Below are 18,079 nucleotides of genomic sequence, written 5' to 3'. Positions count from 1 at the left end.
CAGACCTTTTTTTTTTTTTTTTTTTTTGGCTAAGAAAAGTTAACTTGCCATAACTTTTTTAAAAGAATATTGAAAACATATTGCAAAAGAGATAAAATAAAACATAAATTTACTATTGCCGATATATTTTATTTAAATTTAATAGTAAAATAGCTTTTGCCATTACAAGTTGTCCATAGAAAATTAATTTAGGTGGAAATGAGATGGCTAGCATATATGACTTTTATCATATGAAATAATAATAAAAAGAAAAATTCCCTTAACAAAATAATAATAACAATAATATAATCTATTTCACAGAAAAAAAAAATAATAATAATATTAATATTATTGAGTATTAAATGTCATAAATTTAAGAAGTTTAAAAACTCAATTCACTATAAGAATACCGCTACTCCGCACAAATCCACGTTCTCCTTTGAAAAAAAAAAAAAACTTGCATTATCTTCGGGATGATAAAATAATAAAAAATTATTTATCTAATTTAACATTAAAAAAAAAAAAAATTTCTGAGACTGAAAAATTGACAGTGAAAAATGTTAAAATAAGGAAAGTGAGAATTACGAAAAGGTCCACCAGAGAAACAGCTATCACCGTCGAAAGGATTGAGGGGTCGAAATAAATCTACACCGCACATCAAGAAAGGCAGAGAAAGATCGGACGGCAGATAGAGGGGAATTCGATGGTCACGTTCTAAAAGCATTTGGTTGAGGATTGAGAGAGAGAGAGAGAGAGGTTTGGGCATTGGAGTGTGCTGTATGGTTGTTCTCGTGCTTTTAAAGAAAACACGTACTGGAAAACCTCCTCACAAATTCAACGAAAGCCAGTGACAAGGATTTGCATTTCTCGCACGAATTCTCAGAGCGAGAGAGGAGAGAGAGAAAGAGAGAAAGAGAGGGGTTTGTGGATCTAGATCTCTCCTCCTGGTAAAAGCCATGGCGAGAGGAGCTCTCGCTTTTCAGCTCTGCATCTCTGTGTGTCTTCTGCTCTTCTTCCATGCTCACTGCTTCTATCTCCCTGGCGTTGCTCCTGAGAATTTTCAGAAGGTAACATCCTTTTTTATATTCATTTCCATTGCACTCTCTCTCTCTCTCTCTCTCTCTCTCTAGCGTTTCGTGTTTGTTCTGACATTCTCTCTCTCTCTCTCTCTAGCGTTTCGTGTTTGTTCTGCATGTCAATGTGGTTTAAGTCTAGGGCTAGATCTTTATTGCGTTGAGGTCTTTTGTTGCTCAGTAGCATTCAGATCCGTGTTTGTTCCGGCATGTGCGTGTTAATGGATTTTAGTCCGTTCGTGTAAATTTTTCTTTTTCTTTTTTGTCCTTATGATATTTCGTGGTGTTTGCCATTGAGATCTATGTAGTGGTTGTTCGTTGCATTTGTGCATTTTGTGGATTGGAATGTGGTAAATCTTATTATTATTATTATTATTATTCTTTTTTTTTTTTTGGATTGTTGAGGTTTAGCTCTGATGTTCAATTGGATTTCAACAATGAACTTGGGTATGCGTCGGTTTCTACATCTCTATACACACACATAGAAATAGTTATTTCCTAGTATGCATGTATATTCGAATTTGTAGCTTTCATGATCAAAACAAGGATGGTACAAATCTTGTCTCTATGATCCCATCATCGAAGACAATGCCTTCTTCTTATTTAGGGGGAGCTACGACTTGCCTGCAAAGGCTTAAGTGTTTGTGAAAATTTTCCTCCCATTTCTTGAGGAGGGGTTCAGCTGTCTATTTGGTATTAGCTTTTTAGGCTTCGGAGAGAGAAGATCAAAGTACGTAACGCTTTTTTACTTTGCAAAAGTAGTATAAAACCTGCAGAATGGATGAAGGTTGATTGTATCTTCAAAAGAAATAAAATTATGAAAGGATGAGGTGTTGGATTCCCTTTTATACTCGAAAATGCAATCTTTAAGGCTTAGGAAAAGGATGACCTGAAATTCTATGAATTCTTTGATCTTAGTCAATTAGTTGTGAGATTTTGATAATAGGATTTCAATATTTGTCATATTAGATCTTTCCTTTATGAATGCTCTTCAAAATAATTTTAGATCTTGATTATTACATTGATGAATCCCAACTAGTTATTGTACTTTTTGATTCTATATTAATACTAGCTGCTCAGATCTTTAAGATTGTTTTTCAATGTAAGATGACAAGATTAACATGAAGTGTCAACTTTTCTGTCATTGGCTGCAGGGGGATTTATTGAAGGTTAAAGTGAACAAACTGACATCTACAAAAACTCAGCTGCCTTACTCATACTATACCCTTCCGTACTGTACTCCAGAGCACATAGTTGACAGTGCAGAGAATCTTGGGGAGGTTCTTCGTGGTGATCGCATTGAGAACTCACCTTATGAGGTCAGTTGGAGCTTATGGATGAACTACTGCGCCTCTTTTTTTTTTTTTCTTTATTTTGTATACATTATCTAACATAATGCACTATCTGTTGCAGTTTAAAATGAGAGAACCACAAATGTGTAATGTTTTATGTCGTAAGGTTCTTAATGCTAAAACTGCAAAGGAATTCAAGGAAAAGATTGATGATGAGTATCGGGTGAACATGTGAGGTTCTAGCTTGTAAAATTATGCATGTTGGCCGTATGTTATGATCTGTATGATTATTGGTTGGAGTTTGTTTGATGGAGTGTTTCTTATAATCGTTGGTTTATGTCACAGGATTCTGGATAATCTTCCTCTGGTTGTACCCTTAAGAAGGCCTGATTCAGAATCTTCCATTGTGTATCAACATGGTTTTCATGTTGGTCTTAGGGGACAGTATGCTGGGGTAAGTGCTGAACCAATTATGATTCATTTAATAGCGGTTAAAAGTTTTGATATGTTATTATCTTAGCAAGTTTGATTGCTTCTTTAATAATTTACAGAGCAAGGAAGAAAAACATTTTATCCACAACCACTTAGCATTTACAGTTAAGTATCACAAAGATCAAGTGACAGAACTAGCACGGATTGTAGGATTTGAGGTCAAACCATTCAGGTTACATTTTATTATCCATTTGTCTATGCTAATTTCTCTCCATTTTAGTTTATGCCTGTATAATGACAGTGAATTATTATGTCAATTCTAGTGTCAAACATGAATATGAAGGTGAGTGGAACGACAAAAAAAGATTAACGACATGTGATCCTCATGCAAGACGCACTGTTACCAACTCCGAAAATCCACAAGAAGTTGAAGATAAGAAGGAAATCATATTTACCTATGATGTTGAGTTCCAGGTCAGCGCACTGCCATTTGCTACTATGAATTGGGTTTGCAATATTCTTCTTTTTTGATTGTCTTAGCTTATGTTACATCTTTGTAGGAGAGTGATGTTAAGTGGGCATCTCGTTGGGATACTTATCTTCTGATGGCTGATGATCAGATCCATTGGTTCTCAATTGTTAATTCTTTGATGATTGTTCTTTTCCTATCGGGCATGGTGGCTATGATCATGTTGCGAACACTATACCGAGATATCTCCAAGTACAACCAACTAGAGACCCAAGAAGAAGCCCAAGAAGAGACAGGATGGAAACTGGTCCATGGTGATGTTTTCAGACCTCCAACAAACTCAGATTTACTGTGTGTGTATGTTGGGACAGGTGTTCAATTCTTTGGAATGATTCTTGTCACCATGATCTTCGCTGTCCTGGGGTTCCTCTCCCCCTCAAATCGTGGTGGGTTAATGACAGCCATGCTCCTACTCTGGGTCTTTATGGGCCTTTTTGCTGGATACTCCTCAGCTCGTCTTTATAAGATGTTCAAGGGAACAGAATGGAAGAAAATTACTCTCAAGACAGCTTTCATGTTTCCTGCAATTGTCTTTGCCATTTTCTTCGTTTTGAATGCTCTAATTTGGGGTGAGAAATCCTCTGGTGCAGTACCATTTGGGACTATGTTTGCTCTGGTATTCTTGTGGTTTGGCATCTCAGTCCCACTTGTTTTTGTTGGTGCCTATGTTGGTTATAAGAAGCCAGCGATTGACGATCCTGTGAAAACAAATAAGATCCCTAGGCAGATCCCAGAACAGGCTTGGTACATGAATCCGGCCTTTTCTATCCTAATTGGAGGCATACTCCCATTTGGTGCTGTCTTTATTGAGCTCTTTTTCATCCTCACCTCGATATGGTTGCAACAGTTCTATTACATATTTGGGTTCCTATTCATCGTCTTTCTCATACTTGTTGTCACTTGTGCTGAGATCACAATTGTACTCTGCTACTTCCAGCTTTGCAGTGAAGACTACCTTTGGTGGTGGAGGTCATATTTGACATCAGGCTCCTCAGCATTATACCTTTTCCTCTATGCTGCTTTCTACTTCTTCACCAAGCTTGATATTCAGAAGCCAGTGTCTGGATTATTATATTTCGGGCACATGCTGATTGTCTCATATGCATTCTTTGTTCTGACTGGTACAATCGGTTTCTATGCATGCTTATGGTTCACAAGGCTCATCTATTCATCAGTAAAGATTGATTGATTATTAATTGCAATCTGAAGGAAATTATTTGTTATTTTCTACGTGAGGAAGCAGAAAAGTCACTTGCGGTGGTAAATTCGGAGTCTTCTTCTCGAGGTTACCGGTTGGGTTCAGTTTTGAATCTTGAGGACGTAGAAATTGTTATCCTTCTTAGCCTTCTCAATACAGGTTCTTTGGCAGTTCTAGTTCTTTTGTTTATTGTTCTTATAATGGTCTTCTTACTATTATTTTCGTAACAATTGTGAGAAACTGTTACAAGCAATCTACATGGCCCTTATTTTAGAAATGGAAATGCAATTCTTATTTACACATAGGCTGTGTTAGCTTTTTCTCGTTCCTATTCCGGATCTTTGAAATGCAATTCATTTTATGTAATAATAAAAAAGAAGCATAAAAAGTTCATTTATGAGGTCCTGCTTATTGTTATTTATTATTTATTACTTCCAATAAAGGTCCTTTGCAGTGCTTAATTATGCGTACGAAGCCTGTGCTATCTGTCCTAGCCTGCTTTGATTTTCTCGGATTTAAATCCTAACAAATTGTAGGTGTTTTGGATCAATATTCGCAACCTAACTAATTTTTGTCTCGTCTTCAAAACATGTTCATGCAGTAGCAGATTTCAAAGATGACAAGAAACAAAGATCCTAAAAGAAAATTTTACATGTACAAAATAAATGGAAACAAATGCGGACCAAAAAAGTAAAATGGTTAGGAAGTAACTAGTACAAATATAAAAAAAGAAACCTAAAAAAGCCAATTTCAAACGTTAAAATTTGCATGCTCAAATGACATTCGATCAGTGAGGTTGTGCCAATAGTATAATCGAAACACAATGCGGACAAAACAAAAAACATTTCCTTTGTCTATACTATAAATGAGAAGTGTGATGATGAGTTTAGATCTTTTTTACTGTTAAAAAATGACTGCATCTTGTGCGTTTTGCTTGTTGTTTTGTTTTGGATTTTTTTTTTTTAATTTATTTGCTTTAAAAAGCTGTCGTTCATAGTAGAAGTACCAAAATCTACCATTTTGTCGTTTTTCTGCTAAGATGGTATGCCAAAGATATAATGGTAACTTTGCATAAATAAACAGATCTCTACCGTAGTTTTTGATTGTGATTGGTATTTTAACTGTGCGGCAACTTCCTTTTTTATCCCTTTTTTTTCTTTTTGTGTTGCTCGATTTGACCGTTCAGTAGCACCCATTACATAAGCAACAACTAATTTTTTTTTCCTTTTTGTTTTTTTAATTAAAAATTAATAAGTTATAATTTTTTTTATCTAGATTTTGATATTGTAATATGTCTTTATTATTTTCTCCTAAAATTGATATTTTCATTATTAAAATTATATTGATTAAATTAAAAATATTACTTTTTAATTTTAATTTTATTTCTCTATAATATTAACAATGTAATTTTAAAAATTAAATGTAATATTAATATGTGTTAACAAATAAATATTTGTAATCAAAATTTTGATTACCATCTTTAATCTACTCAAATAAATATTTTGTAATCAAAATTTTGATTACCATCTTTAATCTACTATAAAACTTTTAAAGTAATCATTCTTATTAGATGTATAAGTATTTTATTGAAAGTTTTAAAAAGATTATAATATATTATTTGTTGAAAAATATGTTGATTAATAAACACTGATAAATAAAAAGTATTTTGCTTTTAACTTGTAGGTCAAATATTTTAATATCATCATTTTTGAAGATGCGAATACATATATACATAACTAACACTACTACACCTCAATACACGTGCAAAGCACGTGGGCTAAACCTAGTTTATCTAATTTGGGAATTGTTGGTCCAAATAAAATTTTGAACAGCAGTACTCGCTCTGTACTTTCGTCGTGGGTTAAGGGATATAATAAACTCTCTTGAATAATAATAATACTAATTATAATAAAATCGTTACTCTCTAATACTTGGTTTTTTATGGCCATGAATCAACAAATATTTAAATATGGCATTTTGTTTTTTGCTACAAAAATAGGGCATTTAACAACACGCCATAACTATTTTATTTACTAAATAAGTTACACTATTGAACAAATTTATATGACAACGTACAATTGACATCAATTGACTGTCCAAAACTTGGTAAAATAATTTATTTCCTATCCTTTCAAATCCTAAAGATGAAACACAAGCATACAGTAATAGCAATATCCAAAGAAATAAATAAAAAATAAAAAGAAAAACAAACTTACAGTAAAAAGCGTTGATTTAAGCAAAAGATTACAGGCGCAATTTTGAGCTGGAATGTGATATATTACATTGTTTCCCGCCCTTCTAACAAAATAGACAGTCATTAGTACAATTTCTTTTCTTTTCTTTTTTTGCTCTTTTTCTTTGGAGCAGCAGTATCATTAATTTAAATGAGTTATTACCCAACAAAAAACGATCAATCTGCATCTTCAGCACTGAAATCAGGCTCTGGGGGCTTCTGTAATTTCACCAACTCCCTAGCGGTCTTCGCATTCCGATTCCGATGAACTCCACGAAGAGCATTTGCCGCAAACCTGGAAGCTAACAAAGTGGCACCTAGACTATATGTACCTCCACTGGTACTGGTGCGAGCCCCCTCTGAACCTTCTGCTTCTTCCTCTTCCTTCCTACGGAGGAGTTCCATGGTTTTTCTCTTGGAATAGCGACGCCATGCTGCTTGGATGAAGCAAGCAGCCCAAGTCCTCCACTGCTGCGAATAGAAACGGAAGGTGTGTTGAACTTGTCTACTGTGAAGGCGCCTGAACTGACCAGCCACAAATTTCAACTCTTCAGCTATCAGGGCAAATGCCTCAACCTCTGTTAATGCCTTTACTGTCCGAGTGGATGTAGGGAGATTAGAACCAGATTTTGGATCCAGCGCCCAGGTCAGTAGCTCCTCACCACAGAAATCACCTTCTTTTAGCAAACCGCGGTTGAAGAACCCACTTCTTCCGCCATCTGTGGTTACACTCTCAAGGCGACCACGAATGATGAAAAGCATCTCATCTACTGGATCTCCTTCCCTAACTATGTAAGTATGCTCTGTGAATAAACTCGGTTTCAGCCGCTCACAAATGGCATCCAGCAGCCTCTCATCCATATTCTCGAACAGAGGAACCTATATTTACAGCAAGAACCTTAGAAAATTGCATGACAACAAACTAATTACATGATGCATTTAAGGATGGAAAAAAAGGCAACTAATCCAGATCCTAGGGAGAAAAACCATTGTAATAAAGCCAAAGGATCATCAGCTAAAACAAAAGGCAAAACGCATCTCATAAACAACCAACTTCTTTGTTCGGACACCTATAAGGAAACACTCAAAACCAGACAACTCAGCAAGCTTAGTTCCATTACTTAGCTACATGAATTTTACAAAGCATTAATAAGAAGAGGTAATCAAGGGAACATATCATGGGGATATTTTTTTAGTGTCATCAATTTACAGTATTTGTCTGATGCAAGCTAAAATCTTTTGGAAAGAATTTGGGTTCCATATGCTCTGAGAAAAGAAGAATTTGAAGTGGGCTAATTCTATTTGGATATCTAATGAAAATCAATCAAATGATATGTGTTATATAACAGATATAAAAAAAAAGGAACCAAAATGTAAAATTCATACCCTCCTCACTAAAGCAAGACAGAGGTGCCGCTTGATATCTCTTCTAAGATCCTTGGGTAGACTTTGAACCAAACTCTCTTCGTCAACCCCACGTGTTTCCAACCATTTGTATTGGTCATAACGCCTAACCCGCTCCCTGAGGTCTTGTGGGAGCAAGCGATGATGCATCCACTGCTCTGAATCCCGCCTTTTGACCCTCATTTCCTCAAGCCGTATAGTAAGGGACTGAAGATAGGTCTGTTCAATAGCCAAGCACAGAATATCAGCACCATCAGAAGATATTTTGCTTAGCATTCTATAATTTAAGTTTTAAAATGGTAAAAATAGTAACGACAAGACTCATTAAGTAATGGTTGAAATGGAAGAATAGAAAACTCATAAAGAGTTCAAATTTCTGTGAGTTCGTGTGTTTGAAAGATAATGAAAACATGAATAAAACAGCAGATAACCCTTATCTCAGGAAGCTAGCAAGCCAAGACAACAGCAATTAGTACTAACCCAAAAAAAAAAAAAAAAAAAAAACAGATTTATATTAGGGAAAAACAAATTAATTCTCATGGACAAGTTCCGCACTGTTTCTGCTCTTCAAGGTAGACTGCAAAAATATCAGTTCATGCATTCAACAGTTGTCAGTTGTGTGGTGGGATACTCTTACATGCAACACACTTTAAACAAACCACTAGTCCCAAAAGTAAGCTTAGTTTTTTAACACAACAATTGAAATTCAAAGGGTCTACTTCCAATGGTTCAGATGATCCACTAATAATATCCAGCTTAAATTTGACCACTAGACAACATACAGCAAATGGTAAAACTACAGGTCACTAAAAACCCTAATCTCAATATGTCATAGACCTTATTATCATGTCTATCAGTTTACTCGAAAGTCCACACAAGTATTTGGCAAAAAGCAGTAAAATATGTAATCAGAGTTTAAAGTAGCGAAATTTAAAAATAGAAATAAGATAGAGATACTAAATTAAAGTATAAGGAGAACTTTAAGCAAGCTAGTCATCAAAACTTATTAAAAAAAAAAAAAAGTGGTGCGTCCACTTCAGCCTCTGAATTGCTACCAATGTAATATCCGCACTAGGGTGAATTGTAGTTGCTACGAACCTTGATTAAGTGAGAATTGATCAATAGTGCATGTGTCATGGTAACATGACCTATCAATTGAATATATCTTCTCTATTACCTTGACACGAAGAGGTAATCTTTTAGGACAAAAGAGATTAATTCTTGTTGGAAAACTTGGTGGTGGGATGTTCTGAAAATGCGACACATTGGAAGGGATAATGTTATAGACTTGTATGGTAATTAGGCAAGCCTTGAGTTGGTGGAATCTTGGCACTAAAGAGCCTTATTTTTGCTGATAAACTCAGCCTATGAGTTCTCGCAGGCAGTGGAGTTTAGAATCAAGAATTTCATGCTTTTGTGCTGTTCATTTCACTCTACTTAATTGCCAAAGTACAGTGTTTTTTTTTTTTTTTTTTTTTTTTTTAAAGAAAATATTTGCCAAAATATATGTACCAGGGGAAAATTATTTGATAAGAAGCTCCAGTACTTTGAAGACATAAGTGCATGTTTGTGTACCATTTAACCAGTTAATCTAAGATCTCTCTATCTCTGTCTCTCTTTTTGCTGTTACACTCACTGACCCAAGGGTTAAAATTCCTATTGCCATTTGTGTTCCACCTCCAAGTGTATTTCTACATTGAACCAAGTATCTCATTTCTACCTGGGGATTGGACACAGTATCCTCTCCCACCATGGAACCATCCAATACTACCAAATTAGTTTTTGATGTTTTTTAGAGTATAAAAGTTGATATCATTCGCTAAGCATCCCAAGCAAGGATGGTTTGACAAAATTCACCATCAATATACAACAAACTGAAAAACCACCAAAAAGCTAGAGTATCAACGCACAAAACTTGGTTTTAAAAGAATGCTCCACCAATTGTGTAATTTTCACAAGAATAAATAAAATATTATTTCCAAATTACCTGCATGTTGCCAATCAAAAGCGCAAAGAGGATAAGTCCAGATATAGCCAGTGCTATGGAAAATATAACCTCTCCAGGATAGGTGCTGGTCTCGAGCCCCTGACCAAGTGTACTGTAGAGATCAATAAAATAAATTGTAGTCAGGTGAGAACATAACATGGTTTAACAACACACAAGAATTATTAAATGAAAGAACATGCATGGACGTGCTGAATTTATCATAAATATATCAAAAGGAGATATTAACATAATTTAAAAACCATTACTACGTCATAATAAAAATACACTAGACATGGATGTTCAGGTCATGGACTAAGAACTTATTCACCTGCATAATAATAAAAAAAAAAAATTTCCAGAAAAGTAAATCTTTTTGATGAAAAATCATGTGTTATCTAAGGAAAGGTTATGATTTATGAAACAAAGATATAAAATAAGATATATATGCCTTGTTTGTGAACCACACAATATACATAAAAGTCCTCAAAACTGTTTCAATATAATACAGATGGTGAAATATAGCTAGAAAACCTCACGAGTTTACGAGGATTTTTCAAAATCCAGCACCATGAAGAGGATCCAAAGCCACAAATTCTAGGTGCATTTTAAAAAGTTAAATCATAAGTTCTTCTAAAAGATTCCTTCTATCCTAAAGGACAAGGGAATATATGAAGACAGTTCTGGGAAGAGAACTTGGGAGTAGACTGTATTTTTTAAAGAAAGAAATAAATAAAGCATTGGTATTTCCAATCGTGTTTTGGCTCAAAACAGCAAAATGAATATTTCACTGTCAGCCAGAGACATGGAAATAGTAGAACGTAAGAAAGAAGATGACAAAAATGAATAAGTAAAGAGAGAGTTCACCATTATTCACCATGAACAAAGCTTCATGGCTACAAAATTTCATATCAATGCCTTGTGTGTTGAAACCTTCCTATGTGTTGTACAACATACTAAAGACGAATCCAAATAATGCTCACTTAAAAGGTTTTAAATGAACTTATATATCAGTTCTCCTAAATCACTAGCAATAGCATCGTCAACATTTCATACTGAAAACAAACATTAAAGTAATTTTCAGTGGCATCACTAACTTAATTATTACTTATGATTTAATTAACCTCTGACCGTGGCCCCTTGTGAAGAAATTGGATAAAAAGAGGCATTCAAAGAAGAGCTAATTCTTATTTATTTCTGCTTGTTTTCTTTCTTATGATACATTTCACTTTCTACCTAAATGGTACTGTTTGTGAAGGTGCTATTTATTTTATTATATCAGCCATTATTTTAGGGTTGTATATATTTTTATTTTTCTGGTCAATGGATTAAATAAAATTTGCACTCTTAAGCTATTCAATGTTTCACTGTGCACCCCAAGCTTTAAAAACTCTCACATTACCCTAAACTATCATTTTACTCTCACTTTGGTACAACTGTTGACCCTATTCAAAATATTGGGTGGAAAAAGCTACACGTGCAAGTCGCATGCCTTCTCATGATGAGCATTTTGGGGAAAAAATAATTTAAAAAAAGAAGAAGATAAAAATAAACAGTAAAATTGTTAAATTACTTAAACCCATTATATTAGTAGCCCTACTTTAATAAAAACACACTATCATTTGTTTATTCATTGTTATTTATTAACTCTTTCAATTTCATCCATTTTTAATTGCTTTTGTATAAAATATCCTTCATCATAAGGCATGGGAATTGCACATGTGACTTTTTTAATCCAAATTTGGATAGCGTTAAAAATTGTACCAAAGTGAGAGTAACATGATAGTTTAGAGTGCAATGCGAGTTTTTAAAGGTTGGCGTTGCAAAGTGAAAAACACTGCGTTATTTGGGGGTGCAAGGTGTATAGCCCTCATTTTAGTTGATTTTGCCTTTTTCTATTGTGTTTTAAGACTTAGACTAGGAGCAGAGATTTCTTGAAGATTAGGGTTTTTCTTTTACAAGTATGTATAAAACATGCTTCGAATTTTCTTCTTGTTTGTTTAATCATGGGGTTTTGTAGGCTACTTCATGCCTTAAAGCTAATTTTAATTTACCTTTTAAACCTACTTTCTCCTACAAGCTCCTTATGTTAATTTCTTACTAGTAGAATTATTGAAATATTGATTAATAAAGTAACTCTTTTTCATTCTGTTTTTTGGGCTAAGCTACATAAAACATACTAATTAAACTTTGCATACCCCTCATTTGGACATATACCAGCGACTAGGGGCACACCCTTCACATACTAGTTAAACCATGCATATCCTCACGTCGAGATGGATATTCTCCATGGCTAATTAATTACTTGGTGCAAATTTGGAGCACATCTTTCACCTGCTTTTTTAATTTATAGTGACCAATCATTAAAATACTGCTTCTTCTTTGTTGAAACACTTCAAAATAAAAGACCTAACAGATACATATTTTACCCTATTCACATGCCATCCAAACACACTTCAAAACAAAGGACTTAACTGACACACTACAAGTCACAATACATGCTACAACATGTTCTAAAATGTATGAAAACCTTTAGTAAAAACATCATTAAAAAAGATTACCTCAAATTTTGTAGTCCCCACCATAAACAGTAACAGTATTTAGAAAGTAACTTGTTCGACGAAACAATACCAGATGTCAAAGCATTTGTATAGATTCCAAAATCAAATTGATCAACCCCATCATCTCCTGAACATGTTCCATTGAAAATTGGATGATTGGTTCTGTTCCAAGCATCATAACCTGGTATACCTTGGTTGCCGCAATATAAGAAACTTGTTATGCATTCAGTCCCACTACTCTCATTACTTTCTTTACAAGCCTTCTGCCAGCATGTATCATTGCGCTCGACAGCTAACAAATACCATAAAGCACCAATTATCTGCAAAGATTCATTCAAAATTTTGTGATTTCCACCTAAAATGAATTAGTTCAATTGAAAAAAAAAAAAAAAATTATATCACTTCAATGAAAGATAAGAAAATAAATAGTAACATTCTAGTACATATTAAAAACTTGATGCTGATTTGCAGCTTTTATATTGGCTATATAGAAAGATTCCACATGTAACAATATTTAGGTTACCAGTCCATGATGATAAATAAAGAAATAATCATTCTAATATGTGACCAGCCAAAGAATTTCAGTTGGTTAATGTATTCAATGTAGCATGCACATTCACAAATCTATAATTATGGAATGGTTCATACAAAGTTCGTGCCAAAATAGTAACAAACCCATGTAGCAAAATGGCCATATTGTAAGTGAACATGTGAGAAAAAAGCTAACAATACATTCAGATAGGAGAAGAATGCTACTAAACCAAATAGGCACTCACATGGCTAGCAAGCATGTACAGCAGCAAGTAGTATGCAGCACCTGCCCATGCTGTCTCAGCAAAAACACCAGCTGTTCTTTTCAGTTCTGAAGTTAAAGGTAGGATTCGCAGCAGTCTAGGAACATACTGAATTAAGACAATGAAAAACAAGGCTTGCTTCGTAGAAAGCACATCAGAACCATTGGACCTTGCAAGAAATCTCCAAACCACAATCTGCACAAATTGGTAAAAAACAAAGGGGGAAAAAAAAGAGAGTAAAAAGAGAAGGATTCAGTAGTCTGGAACTCCACCATAGCAACCTTTATGAGAAATGCCAACACACTAAACTTACAGGACTTTGATCAATATTCATTACCATACTTCTCACAGCAACATATACGCTATATTGTCATTTAACTCATTTTAAGCGAAAGCACTAACATTTGGTAAAAAGAATAAATTTATATCCGACAGCAAGCTAACTAGAAAAAGGGACGGTCAATCTTGCACTATACCATGTTAAATGTTGAGAAAAGATATACCTATAAATTGAAGGAGGTAAAAAAAAAAAAAAAAAAAAAATGTTCTCAAGGAAAGGTAAATAATTAAAAGAGGAATACAAGAAAACGAGCTTTGCAAATCTCACGCATACGGAAAACATAAAGAGCATGATTCTGCAAAAGAGGAATATAATTTGGCATTACAAATAGGTTATTGAAAAAGGAAGGGTCCTATGTAATCAAGATAAAACATTCGAAGTCACTAGTTATACAGGATTCCTTTAGTGATGGAACAGAAACTACAAATAATATCATTAAGACTAGACTTCCGAATGACTGCTTTTGAAGAAATCAATATATTATTTGTGATTAGAATTCTTAATCAGCTTAAGTCAAATGTGCTCTTATCAATTTATTCAGGGAAATCTACCAATTGAAGTCTTTTCACATCATTTTTTATTTCATAAACTTGATTCATTAATTAAATCCAACATTGGCAATCTTAAATATTCGATAGATATTCCACATGGACACAGACAATCAGCTTGCTATTGATATATATCCGACAACAACATTTTAGTGCCATCCATATAATGTGCATCTACTGAGGACCTATGGTAAAGGAAAGCAAAGAAATTTCACTGCAAAACCTATGAGCAAACAGCATAAGAGGGGAGGTATTCAGACGTGGTTAATAAATAAATGGACTGAAAGTAACACAATCTTTAAACCTGCGGTAGGGGTAGCACAGATAAAAAATCAATGATGAAATGCCAGCGCAAGTATCTCTTAGCTATTTGTGCTGGATCTATCACAAGTTCACCTCGCCCAAAAACCCGGGATGAAGGAGCAATATATGCTGTTCGGAACTGGAGAGCTATGTGAATAAGGTAGAAAGCATCAACTATTGTCCGCAATGTTGTTGCAGTGATTGCTAATTTTCTATCAATACCAAGACAATTTGATGAACTGTTGATAACTGGAAGATAAAAGAAAAGAGGGTCCACAGATACTGCCAGAATACATGATACAACAAAAAGTTTATTCCATAATTGAAGAAATTTGTCTTGAGGGTCGAATATCTTCTTCTCTGACACTTTAAGGTCTTCTGGGAACACTGCCCGAGAAACACCAAATCTAAGTGATCGGCCAATTGACTTCAGTCCTTCAGATCCCCTTCTCATCCCTCTCTTAAAAGATCTAGATGTTGTATCCCCTGCACGTCCAGCACCACTTAGACCCTCAATATTAAATCCACATTTTCTTCCTCCCGTATCAGAAGATGATGATAATCTTGAGTCCAAGTCATCCAACCTAGCAAATAAACAGACAGTGACAACAAACACTAAAAATTTTGTTTCTGAAAATGTAACAAACTATTTTATAGGGCTGAGATGCTATAAATAAACATTTAACATTATTTTGTTGATTTATTTATCGATTGTCTCTCATTCTGCATATTGCCTAACATAGCAAAATAATCATCTTCTAACTCATAATTGACAAATTGAGTCACCCTAATCCCATGCTGTATAAGCTAAACTCCCATTGCCATGATATGTGAAAACAATTCAAATCAGTTCCCCTTTCGTATGTACAACCATTTCAAAGCAAAGATTTTATAATTTGGTACCGCACAAACTTCTCTCGTTGGCCACCCACGTACTGTGACTTGTAACTGCAATCAAACATTTTTCTCTACCGGAAACATACCACCTGCAGATAGACAAATAAATGAGATAAACGTACAAATAAATTGGCATTAATATTGTTGAATTTCCATACAAGTGCTGTCACTAATTAACATGCTCAACCACTTAAAACCAAATAAATAACACTAGAAATTCATAGCTCCAACCATGCAAATAGAGATTCCTCACCCAGTGTAGCCCCATTTTATTTTATTTTATTTTTCTAAATTTCTAAAAATAATTATTATCTTTCTAGGTTTTCTAGCTAATAGAGCTAATGAATTGAAACAACCTACTTCATCCATGTAAAGCAAAAGAAGGAGAAAATCTAATTTTAAAAAAATCCCATTCCCTCTAAGTAAATCTCTTTCCTCTCCCTACTTCCATTCTTTATCTACGTATGTGTGCAAGCATGTGAGTCTTACAATGGATGCTACAGGGCAGTGTAGTGTGGGCATAGGAATCATCCTTTATTAAACTCTAGCTAGATCAATGACGAAACTATCATCATAATTTGAGATTCCAAGCAACAAGCATGGCTTGATTTAGCTGATATCAGTTACCATTAAATAAAGAAATATCATCTTGTTCGAATAGTAACTTATTAAATTTGAAATTGATAAGTAAAATTAAAAAAAAAAAAAGAAAAAAAAAAAAACTGATATTTAGAATATCTAGAACACAGATATCATCATAAGATAACAATGAGTATGTCCTATGAATGAATAGCAAGCTCTCTATATTCTGTCCTTATTGCCTAGGTTCTAAAGCACTGAATCCATCAGCAAGTTTGTTGTCTAACTTTTGAAAAAAGATTTGACAACAAAAACCAGTTTAAAAATTTTATATTCAGAAAGAAAAAATGGAATCAACATAGTACCTCTACATATGTCCAGAAAATAAAAATAAAAAGTAACTTTACAAGACTCACTGGATTTGACACTTAAGAGATGCCATGTCAATCTTGGGACTTTTAACCTATCCCTGAAGAAATTTTTTATAGGAAATAGAACCATAACCATCAAACTTTGAGGAAAAAGATCCATTCTTTAACTAAAATTAGCTATAAAATATAGTATTTAGGAACTAAGTAGGGCAAAAAATTTACATCTAGACAATCTTATTGGGCTTTTCAGGGAAGATTCTCTTCTAATCCAAAGGTTTCCCAATTCAATAAAGTCTTCGTTTGGATAGTCCCAAACTTGTGGAACTTTTTGATGTCTTATTATGATTATACTTCTTTGCTGTATTTTTTTTTATTTTTTTTATTTACATTTTCACTTCATTTAGTACCAAGTTGACATCAGTAGCATTCAACCAAAAAAAAAGAAAAAAAAAGAAGTTGATATCAGTAGTAAATGTCAAGTAGCTAGCTTAACTTCCAAACATACAAGTTAAAATAAGTTCTATTAACTTCTAAACACATGCCATTGTATTTGCACGGGTTGCCCACCAATACTTACCAACATTCATCTAATTCCAACCTCTTTATTGGCTTACCAACTGATGACCTTCTCCATAACAAACTAATTTGGGTATTTATCAACATTTACATTCTATGATTGCAGCATATCAGGAATTCCTTGAAAACAGAAAAAATTGCATACACTGAATCCACAATAATGCATGTCTAAAGCCAATTCATTCCATTGACACTTTCCAGCACCAACCTTTACTCCATGGAATACCTCTATCCCACAAATTTTTTTTTTGGGGGGTCCCGTTGAATACTTAATCAAGAGAAACAAAAGCTTCAGAGTCCCTAATTACAAGCAAAATCATCATCTGGGTCAAAGGGAACAGCGATTTAGACCAACAACGCCCCAAAAATTGCACCAAAAGCTAATCTACTTCTAACATCCATTCCACAAATTCACAGTAATTTCAAAATCTGACAACAATTCTCAACAAGTACAAATCCAGAACAAAAACCCATATGATATATACAAAAATACACACAAAAAATTATACCTTAAGTTTTACAAAGTGAAGTTGATTGAGAGGAAAAAAGAGAGATAACAACTTACAGTGGAACAAAGTCCGGTGTGTTCAAGGCTACAAAGTACAAGAGGAAGAGAGATAAGGAAAGCTATGGACGACTTCGTGCGAGCACGGGTTTCGGGGGTTTCAGAGAAAGAGAGAGGGGGCCGTGACGGAAGAGGAGAAGAAAAAATAGTCAAATGACATATCCTTTTGCCAAATTGGAAAGACGGTCGAGTCAATTTGCAACACCAAGCTGTGTAAATTGACCATATTACCCTTTCGTTTTAAACGATTTGTTTTGTTGACAGTTTTTGCACATTTGCCTTCTTTGGTCAAAAAATTCGTACCAACTCACATTTCTTCTTTTTTTTTTTTTTTTTTTTTTTTTTTTTTTGGTGTATTATTATTATATACAGTTCGTGTTTACAACGTCCATCGCAACGAGCACCTAGCAAAAACAATGCT

The 18,079-nt window shown here is 34.2% G+C and overlaps 2 protein-coding genes across 4 annotated transcripts; one reads left to right on the top strand and one right to left on the bottom strand.

The window, feature by feature from the left end:
• The first annotated feature begins 736 nt into the window (after window positions 1-736).
• On the top strand, window positions 737-4,900 carry LOC107426671 (transmembrane 9 superfamily member 9). Its single transcript, XM_016036914.4, has 7 exons — window positions 737-1,046; window positions 2,207-2,371; window positions 2,466-2,575; window positions 2,690-2,798; window positions 2,896-3,008; window positions 3,100-3,250; window positions 3,337-4,900. Exons 1-7 carry the CDS (start codon window positions 936-938, stop codon window positions 4,492-4,494), a joined length of 1,917 nt encoding a protein of 638 aa, XP_015892400.1. The 5' UTR covers window positions 737-935; the 3' UTR covers window positions 4,495-4,900.
• Window positions 4,901-6,715: 1,815 nt separating this feature from the next.
• On the bottom strand, window positions 6,716-17,848 carry LOC107426524 (probable cyclic nucleotide-gated ion channel 5). Of its 3 annotated transcripts, none has more exons than XM_016036724.4 (8): window positions 17,659-17,848; window positions 15,574-15,656; window positions 14,672-15,254; window positions 13,462-13,674; window positions 12,686-13,005; window positions 10,128-10,239; window positions 8,123-8,359; window positions 6,716-7,615 (listed from the first exon to the last, which is right to left on the bottom strand). In XM_016036724.4, the coding sequence occupies exons 2-8, from the start codon at window positions 15,630-15,632 to the stop codon at window positions 6,914-6,916; spliced, it is 2,226 nt and encodes a 741-aa protein (XP_015892210.3). In that variant the 5' UTR covers window positions 15,633-15,656; window positions 17,659-17,848; the 3' UTR covers window positions 6,716-6,913. The 3 variants fall into 3 exon arrangements, with proteins under 3 accessions (XP_015892210.3, XP_048330612.2, XP_060673605.1); XM_048474655.2 differs by lacking the exon at window positions 17,659-17,848 and adding an exon at window positions 17,603-17,621; XM_060817622.1 differs by lacking the exon at window positions 17,659-17,848 and adding an exon at window positions 17,302-17,392.
• Between the last annotated feature and the right edge of the window lie 231 nt (window positions 17,849-18,079).

Source organism: Ziziphus jujuba, chromosome 1 (assembly GCF_031755915.1).
Source record: "Ziziphus jujuba cultivar Dongzao chromosome 1, ASM3175591v1".
Classification (NCBI taxonomy): Eukaryota; Viridiplantae; Streptophyta; class Magnoliopsida; order Rosales; family Rhamnaceae; genus Ziziphus; species Ziziphus jujuba.
The sequence above is the reverse complement of the archived record's forward strand: the minus strand, read 5'-3'. Positions and strand labels throughout refer to the sequence as shown.